Source organism: Nymphaea colorata, chromosome 1 (genome assembly GCF_008831285.2).
Source record: "Nymphaea colorata isolate Beijing-Zhang1983 chromosome 1, ASM883128v2, whole genome shotgun sequence".
Lineage (NCBI taxonomy): Eukaryota > Viridiplantae > Streptophyta > Magnoliopsida > Nymphaeales > Nymphaeaceae > Nymphaea > Nymphaea colorata.
In genome coordinates this window covers 41396068-41407140 of record NC_045138.2, presented here as the reverse complement: position 1 = coordinate 41407140, position 11073 = coordinate 41396068, and the positions used below count along the sequence as shown (strand labels likewise).

The following is an 11073-nucleotide window of genomic DNA, read 5'->3' as shown; positions in this document are numbered from 1 at the left end:
TGCCAGTAAGCCAAATTTCTCAACTTATTATGTCACCCTTAAACTGGGTTCCCACAATATATTGATGTGAATTTGAGATAAATAAAAACTTGCCTACAAAATATCGACTTCATGTTGAAGAGGCCAGTGGACGTGTCGTGCTTGAATCTGCCGGTAAAAATGTGCAGATCTCAAACAAGGCTGTCCGCAAGTCTCGATTGCTGCCTGCTTCCACTGTCCCTAAGAGCCGCTTCCACTGCCCCACCCTTCTCATCAGGCTCATCACTCTCTATCGCATCCTAAGAGCAAGCAAACATTATTTCCCATAAGTTATCTTACCACAAGACAGCCAGCAGTAGAATTTGCTTGGAGTGAAATATGCACACATTTGTATGCATGTTTAAATATGTATTAATCCAATCACTAGTAATGCGTTATTAATTTATTATACATTTTTGAGACTCCGTTTTGAAGAGACCAATGGCTCTGTGGTACTTGAATCCGCTGATTCCAAATGTGTGCATCTCAAAAAAGGCTGCCTATAACTTTTGATTGCCATCTCCTTGTGGGCTTCCATTGTACCTTCCTTCTCATCAAGCTCATCATTCTCCATAGCATTCTAAGAAAAAGCAAACATCATTTCTCATGATCTATCATACCACAAGACAGTCAGCAGCGAGTTTGCTTGGAGTGAAACACACACATTCGTCTACATGTTTGAATATGTACTAGTCCAATCAATGTTCATGGATTATTAATTTATTATAGCATCTCGATACTTTCACTACCATCAGTGAACAAAGAAAAATACTTACCTGAACTGAGTATCTGTAAAATGTTGGACGAAAGCATATTTTGCAATACTCGTTGAACAATAGAGTGAGCACTAAAAGAGGTATTGTTAAAATCGTTGCGGTTGGCTTTGACTTCAACCCAAAAAGCCCAATCATTGTGACTTGCATAAGAACAATGGCAATGACGATATAATTGTGAATATGTGGCCAATACTGACCACAAGTCTCGTAAGTTGTTTGATATACATCCTGTATCTGTAAGAGAACAAACAATCAAGCAGGACTAATAGCCAATACAATTAACGCTTTAAATCAAGAAAATCATGGAACAACATTGTAGTGAACAATCATGAGACTACAAATAAAGTTCATTGTTGACAGACACTGACTCTCACATAAGGGAGGTGATTCCCAATTAAAGACTGTGAAGAGAAGCACTGTACTCTGAATCAAGTGGTGCCAAAGGCTAAAAGCCTAAAACATCCTCCACAACCAATCTCTAGTACATGAAACCTTGTATCGGCCGTTCCTCCCAGACTAGAACTAGGAGGATGACCATTATCACAAGTCATACACTAATTGCTCTCGTCTTGAAGAGTAAGGCTAAAATTCTTCACAAATTGTATTTTTACTAAATATTTCAAGGTGATATAGGTGCAGTAGTTACAGCTGCATGACCAAGATGTGGACTGTGAAACTAGTAGGCAGATTCTTAAAAGATAAGTTATTGAACAAACGGGTTAAGTCTATTCAATTGCAGTATCAGAAGCTCAGATGACTATATTAGCCTAAAATGTATTAGAGAGAGCGTAAGTTAGGAAAGAGTTTTCTGTAAAAGAGAGAAGAAATTTCAAATAAACGAGAGGACCCAAGAAAAAATTCAACATTCATGCAAGAAACAGGAAAAGATATAGCTGGCTTTAACGTACATAGGAGCAAGTTTTCTCCGTGGGAGCAAAGCATCGAAGTTTTGACACTTTGAAGTGGAGAAGGAATGAGAGAAAAAACCAAGCTAAATTCAAAGACTTTTGAGAAATGTAGCAGAAAATAAAATGCGTAAAGGAAGTCATATGAAACATGAACCTGAAAAGTAAAACCTAGATCATTCTTCAGATATCTCCAGAAGTTGCGAGAGAGTAACATCAGAAAAAAATAGAGACATGCATGATGACTACAATCAACACAAGACAAGCAGGTAATTAGGTTGACCAAGAGAATGAACCAATTACATTATCAAATTCACCCACTAAATTTCAGAAAAATTGCAAGCGTTCATGAGCCAATGAATTTAATAACCACGCCATTTTGGAAGAAAACAACACAATTAAAGTTACACATATCCACATTGAGGTGGGCACGTCAAAGAAATTTCTGCTGTAAGACAGCACCATGTAATTGAACATACCATGTATGACCCTGTTATCATTCATTCCCCTAAATAATGAGTATGGATGGAAAACATATTTTCCTAATTTTTTTATAACTCTTTTGCAAGCAATAGAAGACATCATCGGCTGAACTTAAATCTTTTTTCCTTCTCTTAGGTATCCTAGACAAATTATAAACATTAAGCAAACCTAGCACACTGGGAAATGGAAGCATACCTGATTGATGTAAACCACGTAACCAAGGAGTAAATAGACGACTAGAAATGGAAGTAAAAACGGAGCAACGACTGCATAGACCATTCCAATTAATATGCAAATGCAAACAGATGGAATAACTCGATAATAAGGCAGTGAGTAGAGATAAGGTTCTTTCTGAGTTTCTCGGCCAAAAGAACCAGAACGAATAAAATGCCACACAAGCAGACAAAGCTGAAGAATTTCCAGAGAGAAACCAGAAAGCCCATCAGTCAGAATGTATGTTATAAAGAAGTCTGCCTGAAAAGAGGAAAAAATAAGAAATGTGAAGAATGAATTGCTTTACAGTCAACCCAGCCCCTCTGGCAGCCGGATTTTGAGAGAGGAGTGTGAACATCTGTCATTGTCATATACTGCATAACTATAGAAAGTTATCTTTTCTGAAGTGCAACTATTCCAGAATAGCATAAAAGAATCTAACCAGACATGTTAACGCAGTTTTTTTTTTTCTTTTTCTCCTAAACTTTGTTTTTTTTTTTTTTCCCTTCTTCATTGGTGATTGGAGATTCGGCAGTTCCTTGCTAGATTATGCCTTCCAATATCTTAGGTGTATAACCGTAGCCAGAAAACTTCCAAATCTTTAAAGAAGGTTGATGAATATCGAAAATTCTGCATACTGTGCATGCACAGATCTGTGATCTGTGTATATGTGGGCATGCTGTATATCAAATAGGTTGACTACTAGAGTGACAGAAATCCAAAGTATAAGTACAAATAAACTGCTAACTGAAATTGAATACAAGAACTGCTAACTGAAATTGCATTATTCTCCATATATTTCTCAACTATTTTCCAAATCTTTAAAGAAGCTTTATGAATATCGAAAATTCTGCATACTGTGCATGCACAGATCTGTGATCTGTGTATATGTGTGCATGTTGTATATCAAATATGTTGTCTACTAGAGTGAAAAATCCAAAGTATAAACACAAATAAACTGCTAACTGAAATTGCACTAATCTCCATATATTCCTAAATATTTACACAAGCCGATTTCTCCCACCTACCGGTCTCTCCAAGCAAAAGAAAAGAACTTCCCAAACCCGGTTCTGGTATAAAAATATTCACTCTCAAAACATAGCCATACGTCAACACAACATTGACCTAAAAATAATTAAGTTCCATATGTTTCTTCCAGACCGAACCTGACACAGGTCTCGATTAGGTCAAACCTAACAGCTGCTACCTTTATGATGGCGAGTAATGCAGGACATGCAGAACAAAATTAGGTGTACATAATTCTAAATTAGCAGCAATGTTCAGTTATTTTCTTGTATTGTCCTTTCACTGTATGGTATATCTGAGAAGTAAAGTTTTTAGTGAACATACTACAACTTTTGACAGAGCTCACCTGAGAAGAAACAGCAGTAGCAAGGTGGTTTGGAAAACTCTTAGGGTGAGCAAATGATTCTCCAATTTGCTCTAGTAAGGACCCGGACAATAAGCTCAAAAAGAACACATTTCCCAGTAAGAAATAGAAGACCATGCTGCAAGTTTTCATCTCTTTTTTGCTTCTCGAAACACAGCATTGTAGGCCACAGATTCCGAGCATAGCATAAGGAACAGCATATATGAAGCTGTTGAGTATGAAACTTGGAAGACACCCAGTCACAATTGAGCTCAGTCCAGGTCTGGAAGAAATCAAAATGACATTAGAAAAATGCCTATTCCAAGGAGCAGGACAAGTAAATAGCTGCCATACAATATACAATCACTACTTTTAACAATATCTAATCATTCCATGCTGCCAGATAACATAAGACAGGCCATAAAAGGCAAATGCTGTCAGTAAAATGAGAGCAACCAGTACGTAAAGATAGTCAACATAAAGTGTAGGTACATGGGATTTACGAAGCAAGTTATGAAAAGAGAAAATGTATAAAATAGCACCCAATTCAAAAGCATTTGATGTTTTTTTATGTCCCCGAATGACTGTTGATGAAGATTTTCAAGATTATGCTCCACACTTCATTATTTCCATTTATTTCTTAGTTTCCCTAAAAAAATCATTGTTTAGCATCTTATTTTTCTTCCCATATCACCTATAAATCTTGAAATTCCATTACAGATCAAGAATATGCATCATAATCATCACAGACACACTTTGTGTGCATTGAGTGCCTGTGTCTGAGACAGATGTTTGCAACCCTTACATTAATTGTATAGCTCGGGCTGGTGGAAACCATTTCTTAATGTTCTCTAATTGTGCAATCCCTTGAACTGCAGTTACTGGAATGGCAAAAAATATGGTAAGAACTGAAGCAACTACAACAGCAAGAAGCCTGTGGACTATCAAATAGCCATATGGCACAGCAAGATTATTCCATAGCACATCTCTTGGTTCTGGAGCTGGTTCAGTGATCCATAAAAGTGGATCTTCATGTTGCTGTGTTTGTGAGGCCAATGCAGCACCTTGCCGTGAATTAAATGACACAAATGCAGCCGGTAGCTCCTAACAAAACAGAGGATTATTAGAAGAATATTACGGTAGAGCACAATAAGGTCATGCACCAGTAAAGCATCCAGTCTACATTGCACATGGTCATAAAAACACGTTACAAATAATGGAGTTATTTAGGTGCAGCAACATGAAATAGGTAGAGCACTCGAGATGTTAGACATCTCACTTTAAGAAATTTAGACACATAATATCTGACATACAAATTGATCCGCAGTCTACTCTATTCAGCCGTCCAAAGGCAGACAATAACTACATAATTGCTCTGACATTTGATCTTGTTTTTTTCTTGAAAGAGATGAATATTTACCACTTCAAAGGAAGATATACCTTTCACATAGTCGGCTTATTTTGTGTCCTTTTTTCCCTTTTTCAGGGGGTTGAGGGGCATGTTTGAGCTTCTTCCACAAATACAGGGAAACACATACACACCCACACACACAGGGAAAGGGAGAGAGAAAGACTACACTAAGTACCCCATGATTTATGCTTTGGAATTCTTCCCTCTGTACTTTAATATCGTTCCAATTCTATGTGGGGTAACTCATTCTCTGCCACACACCTAGTCACATGAATTATCTGTTTTTTCCCTTTTTTCCTTTGTCCCAACTCCCAACATCATCCAATAGCCAAGTAATAATGTCCTGCTCTACCTGCTGCACCTTTTCAACACCACCAAATATTGAAATTTTCAGGCTAGTTATTTTGTCTGTGCTTACTTATTTTGAAATCACCTACTATGTTTACACTTGTCTTCTTTAAAAATATAAACAAAAAAAGTGTCCATTTCATGCTACTTTCAACATCTGAATAGATAAAAGGAAAAGCTTACAGTCACCTCCTCAAAATTTTGTTCATCATAAACCACTTGGTATGAATTGTATGCATGAGGATAATGTTTAGAGAAAAAATGATCCACAGAACACCCATGGTCATTGTGTTCACTGCAAAATGGCACTCCACGAACAAGGATGGTGAATAGATCAGGCCTGTGCTTAATGATGTAAAGCTGCTGAATCCGCCTTTTCAGCAATGATCTGTACTCCTAGGCAAAAAAAGTAATGCAATAGAAAATCAAAACACTCAAAAATAGGGAAATTCAACAGTGGATAGGAAAAGTTTGCAAAGTTTCTATACAAAACATTTTTCACAAATGCATTTTTTCTTCCACGAGGATAATATCAAGTGTAATTTTTTCCACATAAATTCTTATAAACAAATAATTAATGGAACCTAAAGATCAAACAGACAACCTACATTAAATATAGAAAAGGGTGGTCGATGTGTTTGCTGGAGACACATGTAACTGAATATAGACAATCATACTCAAGGTTGCATAACTGCTTTAGGTGGAGCCTAGGCACATCTAGGTGGGACTAGGCGTTTAATTGTTAAAAAAATAGAAACTAATGTAACGTTGAACTTGAAGAAGCAAATTCAGATATTTCTCCGTAACAAGAAAAGATGAAGAAGCAGAAATGAAAAAGGAAGAAGAAAAAGAAAAAAAAAATGATATCAGGAAAAGGAGGAGAAAAAGAAGGACAAAAGAAAGGTGGAAGAAAAATGAAGATGAAAGAAGAAGAGTACGATACCGTGATAAGAAAGAAGAAGAAAAGAAGATGAAAACAAGAACAAGGAAGAAGAAAAGAAACAAAAGGTGGCATGAGAAGAAGAATTCAAAAGTAGGTTTTTACTTTTAACATGGAAAACCTAGGAGTCAAGTCGATTAGGCATGCCTGGGCCTGCCCAGGCAACATCCTAACCATCATATATGGTCTCATTGCCGAGAGCCGTTCAGCCTAGGCAATGACCACTGCCTGGAATGCCTTTAACAACACAAATCATTATAGAGAAACAACTATTATACCATCTTTGCAAGTGTATTTTACAATTTTTTCATTTTAGACACATTAAGTTCACAGAGCAGCATGCAATGGCAACTTGTGGTTTTACTAGAAGTAAACATACTGCATGATCCTGCTTTATATAAACCACAAAACGGCATGTATATGGGAGAATCTTTGAAGAAAATTCTTTTTTACCATTTTCCAAGATCGTATAGTCCAAGCTCAACTAAGGTTGACCTAATTAGTTCAGATTAGCAACTTCCTTTTTTGACATTAATAAGCCAAGATTGCTCCTAACTAAAATCTTCAATGTTGAAGACCAATATTTACAGGCAAAAATATATATTAAAAGAATTTTAAAATATAAAATAATTAATGGTACCCATATCTCTATACCAAAAGCATTGTAAGGAAAGTTGCAATAACTTGAGAGAGAGAGAGGGGGTTATTATTTATTAGAATGCAGAGCTAATTACGATTAATGACATCGCCTAGCTCATTCTTACAAGAATTACCAAAACCCATGCCCTTTCCGAAACTTCATTTATATGCCATGTACATGACAATTTATTGACCTAAATACCTTATACAACATTAGAAATCATTATAGCTAGGTAACGAGTCTATGTCATTGTCAGAAAATATTAAAAGTGATGTTAGCTTGCAAAATTGCCCCTCATTGAGCTTTAACAAGTAGTATGATTAACATCCTGTGACAATAAAAAATAATATAGTGGACGCAATAGAAAATTCTTTTATGTAATTTTTATATCCATCTAATTAATTCCAGATCTTCAACAATATTATGCAACGGAAAAATGCACTGGAAAGCAGTAATGCAACAATTGAATATGTATTCCCGCATCACTTGAACAAGAGGTAAAACATCTGTAGATGAATTGAGAAAAATAATTAGTTTGCAAAAAGAAACAAACAAGGCTATTTAATGTACGATCAATCCTCTCATTCATGACATAGTCTCTCAGTGATAATGCTGATTGGCATGCATCAAAGAGTTCCAGATGTTACCTGGTATAAAAGGTACAGAGCATATAAGGACACAACATACAAGCAGGAAAAGTGCACCCAAAGCCTGCCATAGAAGATCAATCTTGTGAATTTAGAGAACTGAAGATGCGGTATCATTTGCCATTCGAAAAAAATGGTAAGAAGTGCAAGAGTTCCTAATTGATCTGGAAATCATCAGAAGAATCTCACTTTCGATGTATATACATCCCATCAGTTGGTTGACTAACATAAGTTGGTCTTAGGAATGCCCATGATTTTCCATTTAAAGAGTTTAAAACAGTAATATGATATGAATCTCCTTTTTTCTGAAGATGAAAAAGGTTCATAGATGGAGTTATCTAATAAGAAAAAAAAACATTTCAAACAGACAGATTCATACTCTTAATTTGATCCTAAATGTCCACTACTTTAGTTCTAAGAGGAAAATTGACTACAAGTTTTCCCACATACTCCCTTTATTCTAGCGGCGCAGCCAAAAACTTTTTGCTAAGGGGCACTAATTCAAAAAATGTTAGACCTTTCAAATACATAATAACATGATTGAGGGGCATCACAGTCCACAAATAGAATAAATAATAAATGCTTGAGGGGCATCACAGTCCACAAATAGAATAAACAATAAATGCTTGAGGGGCACTAATGTATAATAAGCAAACAGTTGGGGCTAAAGAATATGTAAATCCATAAATTTTTGTGGACCGTGTGGGCGACTGCCACACAAAACCACATTTGGCTCTGCCCGGTCTTATTCCATGTCAAAGTAAGTACTTTTCTTTTTATGTTTTCCTAAACTGATTGATGAAAATGGCCTATTTAATCAATGATTGAGATGCATTCTACTAAAGAAAGCTGGGAAATTGTTGGTCAAAGACTTAAAAGTACTATCTGATGAAAAGAAGCATATGACATAAAAAAAATCACTAAAATGAAAAGAATCCCGGCAAGGAAAGAGCCCCGACAATTATGCAGCAAAAGAATCAACCGATAATGATCAGTGTATGGCATCGGTTTTCCTTCATCTTCACGTACAAGTCACAAATTGTGTAGTTCACCATTGCAACGGAACAAAACCTACTCAAGATTAAAGTAACAATTTGTGAATTGAAAAGTAGTTAACCAACTAGTAACGCGTGGAGGACAATGTTTTTCAGGAAATCATAAGGCATAATAATTCTTGTTAACATTCATATAACCCAAGAAAGTATTACCTATTAGATCCTCTTCCAATATTCGATATGGTAAAAGAATCAATCGAATATGAAAGGGTGATGCTGGAGGATCTCTCTTGACTTGTGCAATTAACAGGCACAAGCACCAGTAATCCGACTACTGAACACGGCACAAAAAGCTTTATGCTGAAGAAGAAAAGGCAGAAAAAGGTAAATATGGTCAATCATAGTTCCATACAGAACGATCCAAAAAACATGCTTACTGCAAACATGAGAATATCTCATGCATAAATTATGTTTTTTTTTTTTAAGACAGCACTATAAATGACGCACACAGGGTTTCCAAGGCTACAATGCGATTGCATATATACAGCAGGAAAGCTAGTTGAGAGAACTCCAAAAGTAGAATAAGGATTTGACGGGAAAAAAACAAGAATCATTGATCCAGAAAGAAAGAAAGAAAAGAGTTCACTTGCAGATGTAAACACAGAGCACAAACCACATCCGAAACCCATCAAACTCGAATTCAGCAAAAAAGAAGGAAGAGACATAGGAAAAGAAACAGAACCAAGAAAAAGGAAACGTAAACCGATGGATCATGACAAGGAAAAAAAGAAAGGCAAACCTCTTTACCATCAGAAGAAAGAGACCGTACCGCAAAGGCCCATCAAACGTGATGACCAATGAGCTAACAAATGATTTCCATTGACCAAGAATGAAAGAGTCAGAAAAAAATTGTAAGACGGATAGAAATCTCTGCGACTACAGAACACAAACCGAAGTCTGTGTCCCATCAAATTTGAAAGACCTTAAGGTGATACTTAATCGCTGGAAGTAATTTCCCCTCAGCCAACTTCAAGAAACTGTTCCAGAAGGGAAAACACAGCAACAATCTTCTTGCCCCAAACACCAAATTCCCAGAAGAACAAGAAGGAAGAAAAAAAACCAACAACATCCGGAAAGAACAAAAGAAGGCTACCCAAATTTGAAGAGTCTAATGACCACCAAGGCGTCCAGGCCGCAGTTCCTCATCAACTCGTCCTCTGTTACCCGAAACGCCCGCCCTACCCACTCGAAAGAAGGAAGAAACCTGCGGAACGAGAAGGCGTCTTCCTGGTAGCAGGCGGGGAAGGCCGCCTCGTCCCTCGACATGATCCGAGCGCGATATACGACAGCATTCCCTGGTTGCTTCTTGAATATGGAGAACAGTACGAGGATGATGAACACAAGGCCGATGTTGATCGACGCAGATGCCAACAGGCTCTGTGCATCCATGGGTTCACAGAGAGAGAGAAGTGGGCAGCAAGTGAGAGGAGGAGAGTACGTGCCCAGCTACATGCAAAACCGACATCCTAATCACCTCCCTCAATTGCAGAATGCCACGTTCAAATCGAGCCGGAGCGTAACCGCAACTGTTCTAAGTTTCTAACTAAACGAATCGTATCGTTTCTTATTAAGAAAATCACAAAAAATAGTCCCTTCGTTCAAACTATGTTAAAAAGTAGGATCGAATATGAAAATTTCCTTAATAAATAATCAAAACCCAGAGTCTTGCTGCCTCTATTTTTATTTTCTTAGAAGAATCATCTACGCTTTGAGATCAAATTTCAAGCTTTGGTTATGCTTATTTCCCTCTCGATTTTGGTGAAACAAGCTGGTGGTAATGAAAGGTCAAACGTTACATCTGATTCTTCTAGAGACCTCGTGGCTCGCCTGTCATTGTAAAATTCTAAGGGGATGATAACATATCGAATTTGAATAAGGTATACCGTTAATTGTATCCACTTTTCAAATATCCACATATTTGGATTCAAATATAAACAAAAAAAAATCATATTCAAATTTGAAATCTGATTTCATAAACTGAATCTGATTCAAATTTATTTTTTATATTTATATCCAAATTCAATTTCAAAATTTAAACTGCATCCGGCATATTTTCTAAATGTAAGAGTATTGGATATATGATATTTGTTTAAAACTAAACCTAATCTGAATTTGAATCCGATTAGATATCTATGTATATTCGAATCTAAATCCAAACGAATGTCATTTCTTGAATTTGACTCTAATCAGATTTCTTAATTGGATAGTAAAATTTTCTTCTATAGCTGATTTTTTTTTTCGGAACTATTCCATCAAATCTTCAATCCG

General features: G+C 36.5%; 1 protein-coding gene across 4 annotated transcripts; it reads right to left on the bottom strand.

The window, feature by feature from the left end:
- Positions 1-10243, bottom strand: LOC116247702 (CSC1-like protein At3g54510). 4 transcript variants are annotated; one of them, XM_031619963.2, is made up of 10 exons: positions 9899-10243; positions 8959-9105; positions 7751-7814; positions 5707-5919; positions 4570-4868; positions 3768-4047; positions 2378-2656; positions 795-1028; positions 431-598; positions 1-278 (listed from the first exon to the last, which is right to left on the bottom strand). In XM_031619963.2, exons 1-10 carry the CDS (start codon positions 10192-10194, stop codon positions 171-173), a joined length of 2088 nt encoding a protein of 695 aa, XP_031475823.1. In that variant the 5' UTR covers positions 10195-10243; the 3' UTR covers positions 1-170. The 4 variants fall into 4 exon arrangements, with proteins under 4 accessions (XP_031475823.1, XP_031475831.1, XP_031475846.1 ...); XM_031619971.2 differs by having other exon boundaries at positions 5713-5919; XM_031619986.2 differs by lacking the exon at positions 5707-5919.
- Positions 10244-11073: the final 830 nt, after the last annotated feature.

Bases quoted from the DNA above. Each gene is read 5' to 3' on its own strand.
- LOC116247702 (XM_031619963.2), bottom strand. From the start codon at position 10,194: ATGGATGCACAGAGCCTGTTGGCATCTGCGTCGATCAACATCGGCCTT. The intron at 5,920-7,750 runs GTAACATCTGGA...TTTTTTGCCTAG, and splicing joins CTCTGTACCTTTTATACCAG to GAGTACAGATCATTGCTGAA. The intron at 4,869-5,706 runs GTAAGCTTTTCC...CTGTTTTGTTAG, and splicing joins AAAATTTTGAGGAGGTGACT to GAGCTACCGGCTGCATTTGT.